The sequence below is a fragment of the Accipiter gentilis genome, chromosome 12, assembly GCF_929443795.1.
Source record: "Accipiter gentilis chromosome 12, bAccGen1.1, whole genome shotgun sequence".
Taxonomy (NCBI): domain Eukaryota; kingdom Metazoa; phylum Chordata; class Aves; order Accipitriformes; family Accipitridae; genus Astur; species Astur gentilis.
Genome location: NC_064891.1, coordinates 21,881,061 through 21,904,926, shown reverse-complemented (window position 1 = coordinate 21,904,926; position 23,866 = coordinate 21,881,061). Strand labels below are relative to the sequence as shown.

The window sequence follows — 23,866 nt, the reverse complement described above, 5'->3', positions numbered from 1 at the left end:
CTAAGAGCTCCCAAGTACTAATGTGTCATTATAACAACCTTGTTACAAAAAGAAGGATTATTTAATTCTGTGCATTTGATGGGAGGCTTTTTAGTTATTGACATGAAGTATTTGGAGGAAATGAACAAAAGTTTCGGGTGGTACCTTGAATTCGAAGTTTCAATCTGATGGAGGGATCTGTGTTGATCAACGTATCATTTTGTCATATATCATCTCAGTTTAACACCTCATTTTTATTACATGAGAGGGATTGTTTTAGGATAGGACTTTCCCATTTCTGAGCATTGAAGATAAATGCAAAGGGTTCTCTGGATTACCCTCACCCTCTGATCTTCTAATGTTTTAACCTGCCCTTTTGTTTTGAAATTTTTTCTACTGCTAGCTATATCCAAGTAGTAGGTTTCTTTCTTAAGCTATATTTGAGACAAGGAAATCGGGGTCACGGTTATATTTGAGAACAATTTTGATTATGCAGTAGTTTTCTAGAAAGATCAAAAGAAATCAAATCCTGCATCTTCATGTAACATTTATTATTTAGAATAAAAGAACAATTTCATAAGCTTGCAGCAGCTTATGAATGACCACTAGCTGAAGAAGATTGGGTTTTGCATGAAGTTATTAATTTCCAGCAAGGGGCTACCACAAAGAACGATAATTTTGTTCTTCTACACTGTCCCATGCATGGAAGGCGCTCTCTGCAAATTGATGAGTCTGCCAGGGGCCAACTCTCGCAGGGTTTTGTTAGTAAATAATGAATCTCTAAGATGTGACAAATCAATACCTTGATGACTTTTATTTATACATGATGCTCATAGCCCACCTGTAGCATCTTTATTTTGTGTCCTGGAAAGTTTACTGTGCTAGGGTTTACACCTGTATTTGATACATTTGTATGGCGCATACCATGGGGAAGACACTAAAAGGAGCAACAAAATATTAGCATGCAAAAAATGCATGTGAATAATAATTAATATGAATAACAATTACATGAACATTTGCCAAAGTTTTTTAGAAGTGTAATGTGAAATTAACATAAAATGGTAAATAGAGCTGCAATGCTCTTTTATGGAAGTAACTCATTAGCTTTCACTTAAAAGCTTGTAATGGTGTGAGATTGAAAAACAACAAAACTCAGAACTTTGCCTGAATGAAAATTATCCCATGTTTCTAAGAAGTATTACCAAAAACTATATCCCTTTGCCACAGTCTGTTTAATTTCAACTGTGTGCCAACTTACAAAAGTATTTTATAGTTTTCTGGTTACTTTCACCAGTAACCAAACACAGTCTTGACCCTTTTCCATACATGAAAACAGCCAACCGTGAGTGCAGCAATGGGAGGTCTGGCCTTTCAGGTATGTCAGCTGAAGACCACCCTACTGGAAGAGGTAACAAGAACAAAAAGCCGAGGTCAAACAAGGCAGCCCCTTGTAATTAGATACTAATAGTGGATTTAGGGTGTAAAATTCACTTAAAACCATACACCAACAGACTAAACAATCCCAGTAAGAATGGCAAGTTTTGTTCTAAAAAAATGTTTTTAATACCAGAAAACATAAATAAAACATACATAATAACCTTGACTGACAGACTGTACTAACATGCAGTAACATCTGCTTCAAAATTATTTGCTACAGGTTTGGGATAGTATAATTATAAAGCACTGAACCTCTACTGTAACTTACAGTACAGCATGCATCCCATTTCATGAATTTATTATTGAATTCACTTGTCCCAATGACTATTTTTAGAATTTAAATTCTGACAAGTAAATAAATTCCTCTCTTAAACAGTCAACAGCAAAACCAAAACTCTGTCTGATGCTAATGGGGAATCATGCTGAAGTAGACGCTGAACAAATGGGTAGTTGCTTTTGCAGTGTATGATGGGGTCAAAGTAATTAATACAACAATCTTCATTTCTGTTGGCCGTTTCATTTTGTGTTAATTTCTGATGCTTTTGCAGGATGGATGTGGTAGCTTTACATGCCACAGACTTGGCTGATAGAGCAGCAAGATCCATCAGGAAGAAAATGGTATTTCTCTGGCTAAAGTGAGTATCTGCTAGTCATCTGCTCTTATTGCAGATGACATTGCAGATGACAAAAAAGGCATTTTTTACCTGTACTGGTCCATATGGTTCCACATTAAATATGTCTACACTTCTATGGAAACATGCAAAGAATGTGAATCTAGGTGGGAAAGTGGGCAGCATTTAGTATAATGTCAAAGAGTAAAAATTTCCAGAAGTTAGCATTGGTTACACCTCTGTTGTTCTGACATTCACTTTCTATGAGACAGTGATTACTCTTGGTGAATCTATTCCGCTTGCTGCTGATGGTACGTTTGCTTTTAAGAAGACCCCTGCATTGAGAATTTCCCTTCTTATTGAATGTCAATATTGCATAATTCAGCCACATGGAAAGAACTAAATTTATCTTCTGGTTTTTAACCTGTTGAAGGAAAGACTGATCTGTAGTGAGAAATGAGATGCTCACCTTTTTGGGTCAATGATCTTGTAGAGTTTTCCGCTGTGAGGCTGTGTCATACTTTTACTGCTTGATAATATGTAAATCTCACCTGTTAAAGAAACCAAAGCAGTAAATTAGTTCTCCTTTCCTAAGATGTCAAATACATGACTTTTGTGATCTAGCTGTATTTGCAAGATGAGATTAAAAAAACTTCGGAGGAAACACTCATCACTAAAATATACAACAGAATCATTGCTATTTGAAAATTTAAATAAGCACTTTCCCCAAATTGATGCTAGAATGTGAAAGATATTTTATCATGAATGTTTTTTTGTTTCATATTGTATAGAATTGGTTAAAAAAAAATAAAATTGGGAAGGAAGGGAGAAGAAGGGGCTTGGTCTGTTCATGCAATATCTTTGCCCCTGAAGACTGTAATTTTGGGAATAAAAGCAAGTATATGACACATTGTGTCATAGTGTGTGACAGAGTTCACAGAACATGAGAGACAGTAAGGACCTTTGCCCCTTCCAACAACCCATTCTCTTCTTGGTTCTTCTTACAAGGTGGCTAAGGTGTAGCTGAGAGCAGCGTAGACACCTTTGGCAAAGGAAAGATAGCTTTAGATTTCTTCTTTTTAAACATTTACTATAAATTTGAATAGTTCAGCAGGCATTACCAATAAGGCTTATGATTTAATAACTTTTTTTTTTTTTATTTACCTAATTCGTCTTCACCAAATCCCAAGACAGGGCCTGAGAAGAAACCTCTACACGAACCAGTGTTGCCAAGACAGAGGGGTTTCTCTTGCCACTGTTTGGTTGCAGGACTCTGTTGCAGTGTTAAAAAATTTCTGTATTCAAAAACACATAAAGCAAATTGTTATATTACATTTTGAATACAGTTTTCACTGTCCAGATAAATAAGTAAACACTTGCTGCAAGTAGTTCCATAGATACATCTGTGCAGTTCATCATCTTATGATTTCCTGCCTTTTATTTTTCAGATGCTTAAAAAGCACAGCATTTCCCTTCCTGTCATTCAAACATTGCAAAATTGGCTTCAAGCTATACTGTACAGCTGTTTGTGAATCTGAGCTATCTGGCATGGGAGTACTATGCCCATTTATTAAAAAAAAATATTCATTTTTCTCCACCAGTGATGTTTCCATAAAACCCCAAAAGTTTTCAATGTCTTACCAGTTAGACCTGTTTGGGAAACATTTCCATGGTTAACATTTATTCCCATCATAATGTAAATGATTCACCTAAGTGTTTATAGAACTAAAATCTTAAGAGCGCCATAATGTGAATGTCTTTGTCTGTAGTTTTTACCAAGGATCATGTATGTTACATATGTTGCCATTCATTAGAATGCTGTGCTACTTCCAAATATAGAATTTAATCTGCATTGTCACACCACTAAATTGGCAAAGTGACACAATATACAAGACCACTGGTGTTCCTTCATACAGGAAGCTCAATAATGAAATATACCTTACATGCATTTTTGTTTAAGAGTGAGTTAGAAAAAAACCTACCCATTGCGGTCTCCAAATACATAACTTCCATAAAGTCTTTCAGACTGGCAGCCTCGATAGACAAATCCACCAACCAAGGATCCACTGCTGAACGGTTTGAATTCTAAAAGTGAAGGCTCACTTTCTAAAAAGGAACTACCATAGCATTAGATCATATGCAGTTTCATATTTTGATTTACATTTATGAAAATGTTATAACTTCAAGAAAAGAGGTTAATTCCATTTAAATGTTCCTTAAAATTCAAGATGTGTTGCCGGAAATTAAACACTAAGAGAATCAGAAAATTACAGCAAAGGCTGTTTGTGAAACAATTGGTTAGGGATTTAGATAGGAGAGGCTATAATTGCTTTCTTCTGTGTGCACAGGTTGGGAGAATAAAACTATATAAAGATTAGGTTGGGCTTTCATTGAAGTTGATGTGATTACGGCTATTAACTTTTATGTGTCAATACAGTCTGCAGAAGGGATCTCCTGAACTTCAGGAATACAATTAAACCCCCTTCACTGTAAAGTCCTTCCAGTATCTAAGAGCAGAAATTCCAGTGATTTTCAGCAGAACTTGTTTTCAAAGCCTTTCAGTGGTTTGAGAACCTCTTTCAACATCACAGTTTTAAACACAGTATGTGTGTTACATCCCATAAAACACTAGTATTGCTGGCTGTAGCTTCTTGCGGTAACTTATGTTATGCTGCTGTTGTAGTTGTAGTTCCTACTCATTTTTTTTTTCTTTTTTTTTTTACAAAATTGTAGAGTTTAGTCATATCAAATAAAGTCTTCAAGGAAGTTTCAGTCTAAATGTTCCTATTCATGCAATCAAATACTGCTTAGGGTAAAGGTAGGCTCAACTTGACATGCTAACTGAATAATTTTAAATTAAAGCCACAGCCAATAGACCTTTTCATTTTATAGGAACTTGTTTGTTTTAGTCAGACGGCTATCTGCAAGCCTTTGATAAATGAATTTCCCAGATTATTCTGCAAGAGTAAGAGCTCAAACTTTGCGTGGGAGAAAAGGATGATGAGCCCTTTTTTATTGAAGCAATTGACCCAGAGCCTACTATTAATATTGGCAAGCTGTTCTGGATAGACACAATATTGCTTAGTTTACTCTGCAATAAAGATGCAGTCAAAATTCCATTGGAGCAGTGGTTTACCAAATATTATTCTTTGGTTTGGCTTTTATAAAATGAACACAGAAAATACATGCAATAACTGAAGTAGAACAATTGCATTACACTATTGTGTACTATTGTATTAGCCAGCACAGCTGCTTTGCTTTTAAGTAAAGTACAAATGGGTGAACTAGGGATGTGAATAAAACCAGAAAATGCTATGTTCCAGGAGATAGACCAGTTCTTGATGCCTTTACACACCTTTGGCATTTATCACTTTTTACCGCTATGAATTTACAAGCTGCTAAATGGTCAAGAAAGGTAGATGATAGCTCAGAGTAACTGTCACCTGACTTGCCTGAACTAGCAAGTGATCTTAGTGAGTATCAGAGTTAAACATTAAACTAAAATCGCAACTGACAATCATACTGATCCAGAGAGAACATGAAACACTTTAAAATTTTAAGGCCCATAATTGAGTATGTTTATCTTTTTGCAATCTAATCTAAACTAGTCGTTTATTATGAAGTAGTAGCATTGTGCATTTTTCATTAAGTTTTTCATTTTTAGTAACATTTAAACAGTGCTCTGTCATGTTCCATGTTTGGTTTTGGTCTGTTGTTATCTATCTCACTTTTTCCATTATAGGAGGCACATTACATGAGGTTTCCATTCTGTATCTTAAGGGTTATTTGTGAATGGCTAAGAATACATTTTCATCATTTCCTGATATTCCAAAATCTTTTCTTTATGAGCCATCAAATGCAGCAAGTAAGATCTTTGACAGAGCAGCAAATGGCATATTTCTTAAATCTTATTTACATGATATTCTAGAGCAACAAGAAGAAAGTAGAGTCATTTAAATTTTGTTTTGTCTTGCATCTGTTATCTGCTTGTACCATACTTTTCCTAAGTTCTAGTTTTTGTAGGTTACCTATCCTGCCTAAGCTGTAAGTTACCTATCATGGCTATACAGTCCTTTACCTATTTCCTTCTGCTTTCTGTTTATTATTCCATGGGCATAGAAACTGACTGTTTCCAGTAGGTGTACCCTGGATGGCACTTACCATAGTCTTTACCCTTTATTATTTGTAAGATTCTTGCTGAAGATCTGTTCTTTGCATTTGAATCTGAGCAAAGTATAGTTAAATTGATGTTTACATCTGTTGGGTGGCGGTCCACAGCACATCTGTAAAACAAAAAATATAAGAAAAACCATGAGATAGATGAGTTCATAATGTATAATTCTCTATCAACAGTATGAAGCATCACATTTTGAAGGATTATTGTTTCTTTGTGGTGCCTACTCATTTGAGGCACCTATTTCATGCTAAGCCAAAATATCTGAGAAGTGCATCAGATTTGAATACAAGAGAGAATACACCTTTCCCATCCCTGCACCACATTTTATATAATGTGAAGTAAACCTATTTTTTCCTAGTGATAAAATGTACTCTGCTCAATAGCACCTGAAATGAATAGTGCTTTAACCAAGCTAAAAGAGCTGACTTATATGGTATAGGAATTTTGGACTGTTCAAAAGTCCAAGAATCAACTCCTTATCTGAACAACTTGACTTTCTGAATTTTTTCAAAGCACGACTTTAAATGTCACTTCAGTACTACCACCCACCTAATTTGCTGAACTATGTGCTGTTTAGTTAAAGCTTTGTTCTCCTCCTTGTTATTGTTTAGATATCACCAGATGTTCTCATTTGTTTTCCACGTGCTTTTTTTCTCAGTTGAGATTCCCATCTCAGCTGTACTTTACCAACTCTTTGCTTTAAGTTCTCTTCTTTCATAAAGGTAATCATTTTATTATTCATTAAAAACAAAAATCCTCTACTTTGTTTCTGTCATTTCACTCTTGACTTCTAATAATTGTGCATGCTTTTCTCCTTCCCCCTTGCCAATGTACATTTGTTTCTAACTGTGACATATGAGTGGAGGTGCAGGAGTGGAAGTTTTAAAAAGTTCATGAGTGCCTTTATTATTAAAATTTTGTTACCTGACTGTATAAAAGATTTCTGGTTGAAAACAGTATCTTCTCCAGAGTTTAACTTCAGTTTAATTGAAACTTACTTACCGGCCTGGATTGTGGAGTCCATGTGCAAAAATCTCGGGAGGTTGGTTTGTGCTATTAAAATGTGGGTTGCTCCGTGGTATGGAATAAGGGACATTGCACAGGTCAGTATTTACATCAAGGCGCAATACAGAACCTGTAAAATCACTGAGAAAGATGGAGGATAAAATAATTGGTTTTTAAAAGTATTTTACTAGTAGATTTAGTCCATATAATACTACTGTGAACCAGCAAAATAAATCACCCACTTTACTGAATAATCACATATAGATTGGTTTTATGGTACATGCAAGTCCAAGGAACAGTAGCAGAACCTGTCAAAGATTCAGTTGGCCAGTATGTTGCTTTGTTATGTGCATACTACAATGCCTCTGACCATGCTGTTGGGAAGCAACTTGATAATAAGAGCAACTTTCCATACATCAATATTGTTTTATGGCTTCAAACATAAGGCTATTAACTCTTTTATACTGCATCTCTTCTAGAGTAACTATGGATATAAGCACTGTGTAGTTACATAATGCTTTTTGCTAACACTTTGAATCCTACTCTTGAATTCAATGATTTCTAATCACAGTACAATCCAAAGATTAACTATACATTAAATAAAAAAAAAGAAAAAAAAGAAAAAGTAAGTAATTGTATTGGTTGAATGGAGATGTTGGAATTTTTTGTAAAGAATCAGAACTTTTCTTGTTACATGAAACAGGACAGAGTGAAATGTTTTGCCTTACATTCATGATTGTGATAGAGGAAGGGAGAAGGACAAGAATGTAGAAGGAGTAGAAAAGCATCAAAACTCTTTTTGCAAACATGAGAAGATGTGATATTTAAATGGATTCCTTTCTGTCTTTCTTCATCATGAATCTGTTTCAGTCTCTCATGTTTTACACAAATTTAAAATCAAGTATTATTGCTCTCTGGTCTTGGTTTTAAGTATATCCTTACTGCAAAAGGCAGGAGCACCTGCTATTCTGCTGAGCCAAAGAGGCCTTTGAGCATAGCAATTCCTTTTAGGTCTGTAAAGGCTCAGTATCACACTTTCTCTAAATTAAGGCAAATGTTGCAACTCTAACAGAGCATAAGGAAACAGAGGGAAAAAGCAGGTTGAGACAATTGTATAGGTAGAACCAAAGCAGGATTGCTTCATATGTTCTCTAGACATTTTCCTAAGTGATAGTGTTGTTATTGACTCTGGTAAGTGTTTGTAGACACTTTTTTAGAATGTTTGCTCCATAAAGTTGTCCTGTTCGTAGAATAACAGTTTGGAAAAAACAAGTCTAACCTGTGCTTATATACAATTGTATCTGCTGGTGAGGGCTCCAATATTTAAATGGTTTGATAGCACACAACTACAAGAACATGTATTTAAGCAGTAAGACTGTTCTGAAAATCAGCAGTTCGCTAAACGCAGGCACTGAAAATAGTAGGATTATGTAGTAAAGGAAGAGGGAGTAAGATTTGTCCTGAAAACTGCTGATCACTTTTGATTCTGACCTCAAATACTTTACAAAAACAGAAGAAAATAATAGAATTCTATCCATTGGCAGTTTCTGTACCTTAAACCATCCATCTCCTCCATATCATCTAAAGTGATCATGCCATCTCCAAGAAAAATGTATAGGAAACCATCTGGGCCAAACAGAAGCTGTCCTCCTAGGTGTTTTCGATGCAGTTCTGCTACTTCTAAAAACACTCTTGCTGTTCTCATATCAACTTGGTGTGGATTTTTCCTGCAATATAAAGATATGAACACAGTTTTCACAATTCACTATCGTTCTTCTTTCTAAAAATAAACTTGAGTCATTCAAATTATACTTTAAGATATGGATGCTATAATTTGGTGGAAAAATGTCAAACTATTATTTCTGAGAAATTTCAACTTTCCAGCATTCACAAAAAAAATATTTTGCTGCCTATACACAATAGGAAATAACTATAATTTAAAAATGACAGAATAACTAAAAAAAGTCTTAAAGAGAATAAACCAGTGTACTTACTGGTGTTCCAAAACTACTGTTTGAAATAAAATCAGCAATACTTTTTCTGCAAGTGCCCAAGTATACACATTGTAAACCTGATAGTTCATTTTAGAAATGGGAAATACTAAATACTAAAATGAAAATGAAAAGGTTGCTGAGAAATAAAGAATTTGTGAATTTTAGACTTCTACTGATACCTGGATACTGTGTATTCTACGACCCTAAGGATGTGGTCATGAGGTCCAATAGCCCACCGTTCTTGGTTGGTGGTATAAGACACATACAGCTTTCCATTTTTCTTGTAATTGGGATGGAATGCAAGGCTTAACAGTCCTCTTTCATCTCCTCCCTGCAGTCAAATGAAAAACACAAAGAATTGTGAAGTTAATTATGTTCTTTATTGTGTTTCAGCTGGAACCCAAAAAAAAAAAGTTTCTTTCTTGTGGATAATCTTTGCCCAAACTCTTTTATTTCTTTCCTGACTACTGCACAAAAAGGATTATAAAACATTTCACTTTGGGGAAGTCTTTAGTAGTTAGAACAAGACAATTGTCTTATGTAGTTATCTATGCACAAGTCTCTTACGCCACTTTGGTGGAGTGATTTGTGTATGTAATCTTTGGGAAGCCATGAAGACAAGTTTAAGTGCTGTGAAGGATTCTTTGCTGGGTTACTAGGTTGCTTGTAATTCGTAGAAGACAAATAAAAAGGTCTATAATCAGCAGTCACTTCTAATCCAAGTATCCAAAACCTAAAACACAGTGCTGGCTGCCAACTCCCACTGTCTTGGCAATATGTTTAGAAAACAGTTAAATTGCTTGTGTAATATGTAAACCTTTGTTTTACCCTGGAGGCAGCAGCATCAGTTGTCACAACTATGGTGGTCTGTTCATCATAGCTAGTATACTGTAGGTAATAAGCAGCCTTGGTCTCTGTGCAGAGAAACCATAGTTTTACATGTGGTCCTTCAATGGAAAGGTTTTTGTTATTTTTTTAAATAAAAATAGAAAAATCTCTGAACAACTTTCTTTTGTTATTATGTTTGCCACAAAGATTAGTACAGTTACATGTTAAGCATCAAATTCATGTAATGTACTGTGACAATGCAAATACCCTGTGTACTTAAATAGTAGGCAATTTTCTCTTTGGCTTCTAAAAATGTATGTAATATTACTATGCCTAAAATTGTATTTGTATAAATGAAGAATGAAACTTAGATTCATTTGTTGCTCTTGAAGTAATACAGGGCATAGAAATAAAGAGAGTACCTAATTAAAAATGCAAATTCAAGTCATATAAGTGATTATTCCCTGATATAAGCTGATAGTTGTTCTGGAGTTTAACTCAGAGTTTGCCAGCCTTTCAAAACTAGTGACTCTGTTGTAGATTCAAGTGCTCCAGCTCTGCACCCATAAGAAGACAACGTTTTGCAACTCTAACCACACCCATGATAAGTAATTATGAAATTTTAAATTATAAGAGAGAATGAAGCTTTTAAAATGTATCTGCAATTCAGAGTAATGGATGGGCCCGTCTTCCTGTTGAAAGACGTCCCACAAAAGGCTTAATTGGGAAAGTGCACAGCTTTAATTTATTTTAATTCAACATGATTGCCATACTTCCTTTTTAATCACAACCACCAAAGAGGAACCTGAGTCAGAAATGGAGATGTAAATAGGTCAAGAGATTTCCATACAAAGAGATTTGTACAATGAAATCTGGATCCTGCTAATTTAGAGACAGCCAAAATTTGCTAGTTTATTTGCTAGAAAAATTCAGTTTCAGGGGGTTATCAGAGAGGTTAGTTCTGAAAGTCTAGTTAGAGCTGCCAAATCAGTTGCAGTCATCATGGATGAAGGGACTGGTAATCTAGCTCCTTCTCCTTGACGAGCCAAAAATAATTCTGCAGCTGAGTCTGAACTGATTGTAGATATTATTGTATGAGTTTCTAAGAGTTTTGACCAAGTTCCTCTGATAAAGTCTGAAGCAAAGGGAGGCAAATCAGTTGCTTTGGGAACAGTAAGGCATATTTCAAAGATTCCTGATGAATGATTCTATCTGCTGTGCCCAGACAAAGACAGTCCTATTTCTTCTCCTGAGAGATGAGTTCAACTCATTTAAGGGCCCAGGAATGTCAATGAGTCACACTAGGCCTGCCCTTCAAGGTGAGTTATTGTGAATTATTGAAAGTATTAGTAAGAAAAGATGTTTCTGTTACTAAGCTGAAGATTTTAGCACTTGATGCCATGGGAGCAGTCTCAGTGTGAAAGTGAAGTTGTTGAAAGTATAAACAGGTGAAAATTAAATTAAGAGCTTTTAATGAAGTACACATGAAACAAGAATTTGACAAATGAATGAAACACAGGACCTGCAAGGTAGTAAGTATGGCAAGTTGTATTCATAGGATCAGGCCAGTATTTCTACTAATTGCTATCTTGCGTGATTCTATTAGACTGCAATATATTACTTTCTTTGTTTGTAGAATGTATCTATTGCTCCCTGAAAAGTCACACTGCTTTCTGTTTTTCAAAGTGAGCCAGACACACTATGTTCTAAAAAGTCTATTTACTTGTGCATTTAATAAAAACTTTGGAAATATCCCTCTAAGATACTAAAATCAGTGCAGGATCAAGCCTTTAGTTGGCTTATGGTCAACTAGAAATCCAGCTGAATTTTTCCATGCTTATTCTTTCTGGTTTTGGAAAACAATTGTTCATGTGTACTTTCAGCTTTATCACTAACTGGCAAACGTGTTGTTTCCAATTAAATCACTGCCAAAACTTCCATAGCTTTTGAAATGATCTCTATGGTGCCAGAAAGCATATAGTTTTCTGTAGTGTTACGTCTCGTATGTTGTGGGGTAAATTGAGAGATATCCAGCAAAATCCCTTATGAGCAGTCATTTTGGTACTGTCAAACTGCATAATTATGTACCAAATTTCAAAATTTCAGATTTTCCCTATAGAATAACCCTCACTGTTATGTTTTATTAATGCACTTTTGATGTCTACTGTGAAGCCAGCATCCCAGGCTTTATAGCCTTGTCTTGTAGATACCATGAGTCAGATATCTGTAACTTTCTCTTGGCAGCTTAATAACTTATTGACATCCTTTTCTTTTTAAGTTTCCCCTTAAATGAAACCAGCACCAGCAAACTGTAGATGACATAGTAGCTTGTATGAGATTCTGCACTGCACTATTGGATGGAATAACCATTAACGTTTGTCATTTGTATAAGGAAGGGCAAGAAGAATGAGACAAATCTTTGTATTCCATTGGGATGTCGAAGACAAAGAATGATGCTTGGCTGAAATGAGTATTAATTACCTAAACATACTGTGGACTGGGGCCAATGTGAAATCTCTATCATAACTAAACCTGGGAGCTCACACTTCCGATGTCTGCCTATGCAGCTCTTTAGCTTGAACACTCCTACCTTCTACTCACAGTAATTGCATGTTTTGCACCAATACGACACTTATTTCAAAACTGATTTTCCTTGGGCCAGATTATAAGCTTCAGCTAAGGAGTTCTGTGAAAGGAAAAACCTTCCTTTAAAAACCAGTTTGGTCTAGTTTAGGACCACAAGCATGAAAATTATTTAATCAGAATTATATTATCTTAAGTCAGTACAAAGGCAAGTAAAGATTAATTGTATGCATTAAAATTAAAGTGTTTCTTTACTTTTCGTTTTGAAATGGTTAGGTACCTTATGTCAGTTCTGAAAGTATATTACACCAGTAAGTGTTCTCAATTGAAGTGTATTCTTAATATTCCTTTTTGCATTGTAATTTCTGTTGTAATATATTTACACTTGTAAAAAACTGAAACAACTGCACAACACGATCCACTTTGTATTTTGACCAACACTAAGAAGAGTAATTCTTGCATGCAAATACTGGATTTTTATAGAATAGTGCTATTTTCACATAAGCACTCCTTAGAAGCGGGTTCTACTTTCAATCTCTGTGTTTCCAAATGTACTCTGGTATATCTCTGATACTATATAAAGAAGTATTATTTTATTATTATTATATTTTTTCTATAATACAGAAACATATGCTGCAGTTATTTTTAAGACGTGCTGCCTTTTCATTACATCAACATATGTATTATTTCCTCTAAGAAATATAGAGAAATACATGGGAATGCCTTAACTGGTATTGTTAACTAGTTCATTTAAAGGACATCATATTGTAAGCATGACACTTAATTATGTAACCTTAATAGTAATTAATTTTAGTAAGCAAAACCAGACATGACCATTTATTTCCATGACTATGCGTGGCTTAATAGTAAACAATATAGGTAGCAGATTCTGAGTTTTCCTTTAAAATTGGTTTCACAATTCACTCACTTATATAAAATAGTGGCATTTATACTTAACAGCTTTTTCATCTGGACAATACCACTCTCATGTTGGAAATTAGTAGCAACATTTTTAATAGGGATTGTGCTTAAAACATATACATTCAACATTCCTTTGTGACTTAAAACATTAACTCTAATGTAACGTCTTTCTATTATTTGCTTACATCTATTATTATAGAGCAAATGCTAGGTAACTTGTTGAGGTAGTATGATCACCCTTAATTTAATTTATTTCCTATGTAATAAATACCATAACTAATATGTATTACCATGTGTTTGATCTTAAGGAGTTTTATTTGTAAAAAACATGGGGAAAGGGGTCATGGAACATCTAAAATCTCTTATCAGGCAGTACCATATGAACTCTTCAGAAAGGGATTTCTAATTAGGAGATCCCCAAAGAATCTCTGTTTCTGTGAACCTTTACCGGATCTCACTGTAGGGCTGAAGATCAATGTCAGGTATTTTTCTCAGTGGGAAGTGTTTGCTTAATTGACATGTTTTGGAAATTTGGCCCCAGCACCGGATAGAAACTTGACTACAGCAGAAGTAGAAGCCAGCAAAAGGTCTGCTGCAAGGGCACACCTTGCCTTTCAAGCTGCATCAACTATTTTGAGAAACACAAGGGGGAGGTGTCTCTGACAGGTGAAAGGGGACAACAAATACAGAATGAGAAAACCAGAAACTGATTGGGCTGTAGGTATGGTATAGGAATAGAGCTCCTACAGACCTCTTGGGTGTTGAGAACTCAAATGCTTTGCTATCTGAACATCTGTGGGGCCTGAGGCCTCTGGCAAGGGAAGAATTTGTAACATAAGACATTTACCTTAGGGAAAAATAATTACACTGATGTCATGGCTCAGTATAGTATACACACTAGACCCTATCTCCAAAGCATTTCCTTTTTCCTGTTGTGCTGCAAAGCTTCATTTTTTTCCTCATTTATAAAGGGCTTTGCAGTTATCTAAGGATTTTTTAAAAACATTTTCAAAATTTTTTACTGATTTTAACAAATGCAATATTTTAATAGTTGACTTAAAAATAGCTTTAGATACAGGAATGCTTTTCCATTAAATTTATACAGGAAAAATATTTAGAGGGCCATACTCTTATTTGGAATTTAAGCACAAATCGTACTGAAGTTAAAGGTGGTTTTTGTACGGTTAGGTGCAGGGCAGGATTTGGCTGAAAATCATTGATAGCCAAAGTGTACCCATCACAAAGTTGTCTGCTCTGATGTTTGCAGTGATATTTAAATGCTCTTTTTTTTCACAGGACAACTGAACTCACAATAAATTAATGATGCCCCACTCCCTTAGTGCCCAGTGGGTCCAAAAGTCAGACCTATCAAAAGATAATAAGAAGGTGACTCATAAGACCAGTTCTGCCTGGATTTTGAATGGGGCTTCTCTGTACCTGGGGAAAAGTCAGAGTACCTATTTACAGGGATTACACACACATATTTATTATGCAGCATAGTTTTCCAGCAAAAGAAGTCTGGATTGGCCATAACTCAAACAGAAATAAATAAAAATAGTTTGAGATCTAAAGATAGGACTGGAACTTAAAACCTAATTCTTTTTTTCTTCTTACTTCTGTTGCAGCAAAGACAAAATTTTGACATGGCCTTGATCATTTTTTATTTTCCTTGCCTTCATAGTCCTTTGAAGATACCAGTCACTAAATGCAGGACCTTTCACTTCTAGTCCTAGTCCTCTGTACTTATTTTTTTAATTCCTCAACTCCAGATTTTGCTGTTCTGCTGGGCAAGTCTTTAGTTTAATCCAAATGATTATCCTCATCCCCTGATAATACAATTCTTTCTTCCCGTCCTCCTAAAGAAAGTATATGAAACTTATAAATGCAGATACCAACCCAACACAAACCCACAGCTTGCCTCCTTCACACTCTTCTAGTAAGTAAGACATGAATCCTGCTTTGACAACTCTCCCAAGTATTGGTTAGAAGTGGCTAAAAGCTTTGAGACTGCCAAGAGCCAGCCAATAATTGAGAGGTTTTGGGCAGAGTGACATATGACTGTGAGTGTGCTTGCAAGGAGGTGGCCATGAGCCCATGTGAGGTCTGCATCTGGACTGAGAAACTTTATGTACTGCACTACTTTAGGAGAATTGGAATAACAGAAGACAGTGGAAATCAGTCCCGGAAGAGGGAGATTCAAATAAAGACCAGATGATTATTGCATTCAGTAAAGCTGGCTCAAGAAGGTGTGAATTACACACTTTCCTGCACCACAGAGGCCTCTTGAGCTCTAAGCAGCATTTATCCTCTGGGAACACAGGTGGTGATTCCACCTCTGTCCCCAGCTGGATTTATTTTCAAGGAAGCTTTACATTCCACCAGCAATTCAGTGAGTGGTTCACCAGCGGAGGCCACTAAGGGAAGGTAAAAAATAAGCATGCTCCTTCTTATTTCCCTGGCATGCCTCCACTTTCTGGTCTTATTTATTTATTTATTTATTTATTTGGCATATCTGCTCTCCTATACTTCTCCTCTTCAGCATTCTTCCACTAGACTGTCTTCTACTGACAGCTTTTCAGCTGCATTGGTTTGAGGTCTATTGTGTTGTAAAATTAGCCTTCTAGGAAAGCGAGAAAGATTTCTTCAAGTGAATGAGAATGCAGTAAGTGTTAAGAAATTTACTGACCATGAAAATCCTTCATTAATAGAGAGAATAGACTTGATGACCTCTTATTTTTTCCTCCTTCTTTCTGTTGCTTTTAAGCTTTACCCACCTTTCCATGCCACTTCTGTGATAAAGGCAAATTTTAGAACTCTCTTTCAGTGGGCAGTCCAATAAAATTGGCTCAGATGATACCCCAAACAGAACAGACTACATTACATTAACATTCACAAATACATGATATGATGACAAGAGACTAATAATCCCTTTTTCATTCACCAAAACCATGACTTTACCTCTTCCAATCAAGAATGATTTTTTTTTTAACTTAGACCCCATTTTAATGCTATCTAGCATTATTTTTCCGTAAACACACAAACAATACAAATTAATCTTGTTAGTGATTTACTGTTCTACCAATGTGCTAATTTGACTGTGGTCCTCTCAGACTTCTACTCTGGTTTTCCCATGTTCTCATTCCCTCACTATGTATATAAAACTTATCTTTATTTTCCAGTAGGATGTTTCATAAAATTTTTCTTTTTGGTTAAAATACAGATCTAATAGCAGAGAGTTGTCAAAAGAGTTTAACAATTATAATTCAATATATAAGTTGCTTTTATATGGCATGACATTTCAACCAATCACTCCTGCTTTTGTCATTGCTAAGGATAAAAATATGCTATGGAAAAATAAAAATCTTACTACAGTGCAAAGATCTCCCTGGGCTGCTAAATTAAGACTTTTCATAAATGTCCACAAAAAAGTCTACAGCACTTTAAAATGAGCTGTAAGACTTTTTTTTTTGTGCTGAGAGAGGACAAAAAAAGAGGATGTATGGTGACACTTAGCAAATTTGACAGTGCTTATGTAAAATGAACCAACCTACAACAAATTCTATACTCCGATAATTGAAAACAAATTCATGCTGTTTTACCGTGACCACTTTATATGGAAATTTAGGGATATAATTCAGAACAGAATAACAGTAATTATCATACTCTCTGCATTGAATTAAAACCAGAAATGTTGATCTGTCTAATTGTAGGCATTAAAAAATAACTAGTTTCAAAAAAGAGAGATGCAAATGGAAGGATGCCCTGATGACATTACTCTGTCTTACAAACAATTCTGCCTTTCTCCTTTGGCTCTCAGTAGTGAACTGCTGTCTGTTAAAGTAGATATTTGCTTTTTCTGGTTGCAAGGGGAATGTTATATTCACATGTGCTATGTCTTTAAATATTGTGAGGTGGGGGAGGAAGCAGCAAACCACACCCAGCTTGAAGGAAAAAAGCTACAGATTTCTACTCAGATTGGTCCCCATGTCTTCAGTGTTGCCTGTATGCTAATGGATATTAAAATTTGCTCAACAAGTGATAAAAGTAAGTTGATAGCAGTCTACATCTTGCACCCTCCCCCACCCCCCCTAAAACTAGAGGCGCTTCATTCAGTCCACACCATTTGTGCTTTTCCCCAAGCATTACTATGATAATCATTCATGTTTGCAACATCACCTAGATTAAACTGTGGGCTTTTGTGAGCCTGGCTCTGTCAGTGTTTTAAGAGGAGAGTGAGTTCAGTGGCTTATCACAATGATATAAACTTCACTGTAAAATATAAAGGTACTCTTATTGCTGAAAGTTATTTCTTTAGCAGATTTCTAGCTTTAGTCACTAAGGCTCTGAAGGTACTTAGCAAAGGTTCTAACGTGTTTTCTGCAAGATACCTAAGCTCGGCAGCCACCACGACGGAGGCAGCCGCCCAGACAAGAGCTCCGGTGGGAACGCGCTGCCAGCCCGGCGCCGGGCCTCAGGCCGTGGCCTGCCCTCGTGCCGGTGCGGGGCGGCTGCGGGGAGCGGAGCTGGGGGGAGCGGAGCTGGGGGGGTGCGCCCAGGCAGGGGCACTCCTCTGAGGGGGGCGAGGGGGCTGAGGGGCACCAGGGAGTGCGAGAGGACTGCTGGAATCTCACCCCACCTTCCCCGAGGCGGGCAGCGCCCGCGACGCGGAGGATGCCCGACCCTCTCCCCGCCTGGCTGAAGACAGAGACCGAAGGGGGAGGGGGCGATGGCGACGAGGTCCTCCTCCGCGGCTGCCCCACCTTCCCGGGTGCCCTGGCGTAACAGGCACGAGGCTCCGCGAGTGGAACCGAGCGGCCGCGAGGACGGTGGTTCGTCTCGCGTGGAGGCGTCGCTGAGGTCAAGTTGGCCTTCGCCCCGCGTCCGAACTGGTTCCGTAGAGGAAAAAAGGCGGGACGCCGTCGGAGGAGACTCCCTTCTGAAGGGAGCAGAAGGCCCAACCTGCAGACCCGACCCACTTCTTAGGGAAGTCTGCTGCTCCCTTGGGGCCCAGGTTAAAGACATGACGAGGAAACCTCCTACCCCGGTACGGCCCTCAGATTATTATTATCCGTTATTGGTTCTTCACGTAGGCGGCGATGACGTTGCAACAAGAAGTGCGAGGGCAATCGAGAGAGACTTCCAGGATGCTGGGTTAAGGGAGCAGGAGCACAAGCAGTGTTCTCCTCTACCCTTCCAGTGGCAGGGAATGATGAGGGAAGGAACAGGAAGAGCCAGCAGATCGATACCTGGCTCCGAGCCTGGTGTCACTGGCAGAATTTGTGGGTTTTTGATCATGGGTCAGTCTACGTGACACCAGGCCAGCTGGCAACAGACGGGGTACACCTGTCTCAAAGGGAGAAAAGGATCTTTGCACAGGGGTTAGCAGGGCTCATTGAAAGAGCTTTAAACTAGGCTGTGGATGTTGTTTATCTGGACTTTAGTAAAGCCTTTGACACCACTTCCCACAGCATTCCCCTGGAGAAACTGGCTGCTCGTGGCTTGGATGGGTGTATTCTTCGCTGGGGCCGGGCCCAAAGAGTTGTGGTGAATGGAGTTAAATCCAGCTGGTGGAAGGTCACAAGTGGTGTTCCCCAGGGCTCAATATTAGGGCCAGATCTGTTTAATATCTTTATCAGTGATCTGGACAAGGGGATCGAGGGCACCCTCAGTAAGTTTGCAGGCAACACCAAGTTGGGTAGTAGTGTTGATCTGCTTGAGGGTAGGAAGGCTCTACTGAGGGATCTTGATCAATGGGCTGAGGCCAATTGTATGAGGTTCAACAAGGCCAAGTGCTGGGTCCTGCGCTTGGGTCACAGCAACCCCATGCAATGCTACAGGCTGGGGGAAGAGTGGCTGGAAAGCTGCCTGGTGGAAAAGGACCTGGGGATGTTGGTCAACAGTCGGCTGAATATAAGCCAGCTGTGTGCCCAGGTGGCCAAGAAGGCCAATGGCATCCTGGCCCGTATCAGAAATAGCGTGGCCAGCAGGAGCAGGGAGGTGATTGTTCCCCTGTACTCGGCACTGGTGAGGCTGCACCTTGAATACTGTGTTCAGTTTTGGACCCCTCACCACAAGAAAGATGTTGAGGTGCTGGAGCGTGTCCAAAGAAGGGCAGCGAAGCTGATGAAGGTTCTAGAGCACAAGTCTTATGAGGAAAGGCTGAGGGAACTGGGATTGTTTAGCCTGGAGAAAAGGAGGCTGAGGGGAGACCTTATTGCTCTCTACAACTACCTAAAAGGAGATTGTAGCAAGGTGGGGGTTGGTCTCTTCTCCCAAGTAACAAGCGATAGGATGAGATGAAATGGCCTCAAGTTGCACCAGGGGAGGTTTAGACTGGATATTAGGAAAAATTTCTTCACTGAAAAGGTTGTCAAGCACTGGAACAGGCTGCCCAGGGAAGTGGTTGAATCACCATCCCTGGAGGTATTTTAAAGACGTGTAGATGTGGCACTTAGGGACATGGTTTAGTGGTGGACTTGGCAGTGTTAGGTTAACGATTGGACTCGATGATCTTAAAGGTCTTTTCCAACCTAAATGATTCTGTGATTCTATATTTCAAATTGCCTTCTTATTTTAAGAAACTGTAAAATCATATTATCTGAATGGGTTTTGGTAGGGGAGTAGAGGACAATTTGAAGGATAGAAGTTCTGGTGACATAAAAACACAGGACTGAGACAGGAAGCATAGGAAAGGTTAACTGTAATTGATGCTTATATTCCACCTATTGTCTTGTCTGGGATTCTCCCCTGAAGGCAGAGCCACCATGTAGAGTGTAAGCCTTGCCTGCAGGCAATGAAAGATGGGAACGCTTCACCATTTTTCAGTTGCCAAAGAATGTGTGTGCAAATTCTAGAGATAAAGCAAATGCTACTCTGTTCCCTAATATCCGAAGAACTTTTGGACTCTGAAGTCTGGATGCATGGAGAGGCATATTTCAGCCTATATTTAGCATCAGCATTCAGCATAGTTTTGATAATGATGTGCTGTATCTTCAACACAAATGTTGCTGGTTTTCTCAGTAGATGATTATGCTAAACGTAATAGGCAAAATCAGAATTTGTATTCTTAGAAGCTCTGTAAATATTCTTCAACATTTTGCCAGTAGACATACAACAGATCTACTGGATGAAGGCTAGACAACTATGTTATGTCTATTTACTCTAATATTAAAATTGTTTATATCTATGTTCTTTGTCCATTCAATTGTTCCAAAAAGTTAAGTAGTCATGTCTTATTGGCACAAATGCAAACACAAAACCAATTTAGAGGTCCAGCATCTGCTACTGAGTTTTAAGCTTCCACATGTGAGCATGAGCATTGGAAGTGTATTTCTTATCCAAAATCGAACTGTTTGAAAAACAAGGACTGCACGTATTGGAGTTCTGATACAAAGGCAGCTAGAAAAAAACCCAGAAAATGCTATTATTGCATTTTTTTCAACAAAAACTCTGCATGTGCGTCATGTTTTGTACCTGGGTCAGAAATATATTTAAGCACTGCACCCTCACATTTCTGAAAAAGCACTGAATGGGAGCTGGGAAGAAAAAAAGTGTTTTAATTTCTGATACTGCCCAAGCATTTTTCTCACTGGTACTTTGCCAGTCCCATCAGCCTCATGGTGCCTCAGGAGCTGTGTAGCCCTAGGGCAGAAAGGCTAGTGTGCAACTTATCTGCACTGCTGCAGTTAAGCAACAGCTTGGATTTCAAATACTAACTCGAGCAATCAAATAATTTGAGTTCTTTCAGTAAGTCTTACAAAGTATATGTAATTTGCCAGCTACCTGAAAACAAGGAGTAAATACATCCACAAAAATACAGATTTTTCCACAGACGTTTTGCAAACACCAGAGGAAGCTAAAATAATCAAGCATTTTTGTGGATCACTCGTATAGATCTTGTCTTTACCTCTCAACTAAAATAGTGAAAAAATATTAATAAATTGAAGAGAGACATGAATATTTTTATGAAATGTGCCAAGTGGAAAAATTAGGGTGGTGGAGGATATACGGTTTGCTCTTCATGACTAGAATCTGTATATAAGAGGAGAATGATGGCAATCCACAGCCGTGTTGACAATTCAGACATACAGGAAATACCCTTGTAGGAAACTAATACCATCTGGGTTTGGCCCAAGATGTGTGAATGAGAAATATGTTTCTTGTTGAGAATGCAAAGATAGTTTTGGACATTGCAAAGAAGGAATGCGTTAAGCATGCACAGTTATAAAAATGAAATAGGGTGAGGCATTGCATGCATATGGAATAATTAGAGGGATATGTTTGTGTGCGTCAATAGCTGATGCAGACTTAGAACTTCAGAATTCATTTGTCCTAAGACAACCAGTAAACTACTATGAAAAATGTCTTCAGTATAAATGGCCAGGAGCTTTCTGAATAAAGACAGTATTTGAAATGTTGATTTGTCCAAGCCACCACGTTCCCTGATAGAAAGGGAGGTTTGGTTGTGACACATGTTGTATTTTGGGGGGAAAAAAAGTAAAATAGTTTTGAAATTATTGAAACTTCCAGTTCTAATATTTGTAAAATTGGGAATTGTGATTATTTCAGCAAGTTGTTTTCAGTTTAGAGATTAGTTTTACTTAAAAAAATGTCAACACTGAAATGGAATATTTCATTTGGCCCTTCCTGAGAACCTTTCAGTCCACACTTGGTGAGAGTATGTTTTCAAAATCTCAGAATATTCTCACTCTTCTCTATCCTGTTCTTGCATTAACTGTCTGAGATTTTAGTGTCTGTTCTTGGCATAGGAAGGCTCTCTGGTTTCTACCGAAGCCATTGCCAGCATTCTGAGGTTCCTGAGACTCGCTGCCTGCGGGATGGATTTTTGCCTCTCCCTTGACACCCTCATCTACTTGTGAAAGCCCCAGCAGTGCTGATTTTTCTGTTATTTGTGAGGCTAATGAATGCCTTGCAAGGACAGGAAAAAGTTCCAGGCTCTCTTTTTGGTGCACATTTGACTTGTTCTCCAGACTAACCTTTAGTACTATCGTCCTTTCTCCAAGTTCAGGCCCTAAATGCTCTTTTTAAAGAAAATTATTGAGAAGACAAAAGGTTTTCTAGTCTTTCATGTCTGTCAAGATCCTGGATTAACCCTGTTCCAGGTTCAAAGACACTCCTTAACTGAGCAATGCTCATACGATGACAGTAAATTGTCTGTCATTGTATCTTGGTCTTCATTTGTTTTTCAGCCAAATTTTGACATACCTGAACAGGATTATTCTTATCACTGCTAAACACTGCTGGAGACATTTATTTAACGTGTGTTAATTGTTTTAGTGCTTACCCAGAAGGTACAATGCAAAAAAAGATGGAAAATTAAAGTGGCCATTTTGATTCTTTTATTTTCCATTCTTTTTTAGTACGCATTGAACCTGCACAGCACTTGAGATCTTTGGACAGGATGATCAAAGTCTATTGAATCAAATGTTATTAATACACTAATGGCACACCATCACATATCTTTGATGGATGGATTACATTCAGGTTGACACGGGCTATCTGAAGAAGCAGGCAGGCTAGAGGTACGAACTGCAGCCCATTACAGAGTCCATTGCAACTACAAGTTTGAGTAGGTCACCAGGATTGAGTTCTGTGCTTGCTAGCTAATAGACTATGCATATGGCTTGATGGCAAATCCATTCCTTGTTCTTTGAAAATGAATTATGAGTACCTCTTTCAGCTTCATTATAGAATTGTGTTGTATTAGTTCATCATTTGCTAGGCTGTACACACAAAGCATGGCCTTCATTTTCAACTACTGTGGAACGTGCACATCTGCCTTTCAGGTGAGAATTTATGACTGTGCAAGGCTTGAATTTTCCAAGCTGTTTATGCTTATGTGTTATGCCTATACTCGCTATGTACACATATAAACATACACATGTGTCCAGCATTTAGGTGAACACAGATTTTCCTTGTCCCTGTAGTTTAAATTCTCATCAAATTTAATTCTTTTTTGTAGCCCCAAAAGTGGAACATGAGTGGATATAAACAGTGCACACATGCTTGATTTGCATATCTTAAGGCTTAAATAAATGGTGTTTGAACTACCTAGAAGACTTTATTTTATTGTATAGAATAAGTTAATATAGTTATGCCTACAACGTTCAATTCCAATGTTGGGGGAAAAAGGGTTTTGAAAAATATGCATTTCATGTATGTGCCTGTGTTTTTTAAAGAACTCATTAAATTATGGTTGTACTACGTGTTTTAAATATTGACATTTCTGAGTGGGGTTTAATTTTTATTCTGCCAAGCGTTGTAAATTCCTGTTTTGGATCCTGAGGATTTTGGTGGAGGTGGAAAACCAC

At 37.6% G+C, this 23,866-nt stretch overlaps 1 protein-coding gene across 1 annotated transcript in view; it reads right to left on the bottom strand.

Annotated features, from left to right (window-relative positions):
* Positions 1-23,866, bottom strand: part of HHIP (hedgehog interacting protein) — a 73,691-nt gene that overhangs the window by 10,847 nt on the left and 38,978 nt on the right. Inside the window, exons 5-11 of the mRNA XM_049815462.1 lie at positions 9,383-9,534; positions 8,763-8,936; positions 7,207-7,350; positions 6,189-6,310; positions 4,010-4,133; positions 3,192-3,322; positions 2,497-2,578 (exon numbers count right to left, since the gene is read on the bottom strand). Coding sequence (XP_049671419.1) covers positions 2,497-2,578; positions 3,192-3,322; positions 4,010-4,133; positions 6,189-6,310; positions 7,207-7,350; positions 8,763-8,936; positions 9,383-9,534 — 929 coding nt within the window. The remainder of the gene's footprint in view (positions 1-2,496; positions 2,579-3,191; positions 3,323-4,009; positions 4,134-6,188; positions 6,311-7,206; positions 7,351-8,762; positions 8,937-9,382; positions 9,535-23,866) is intronic.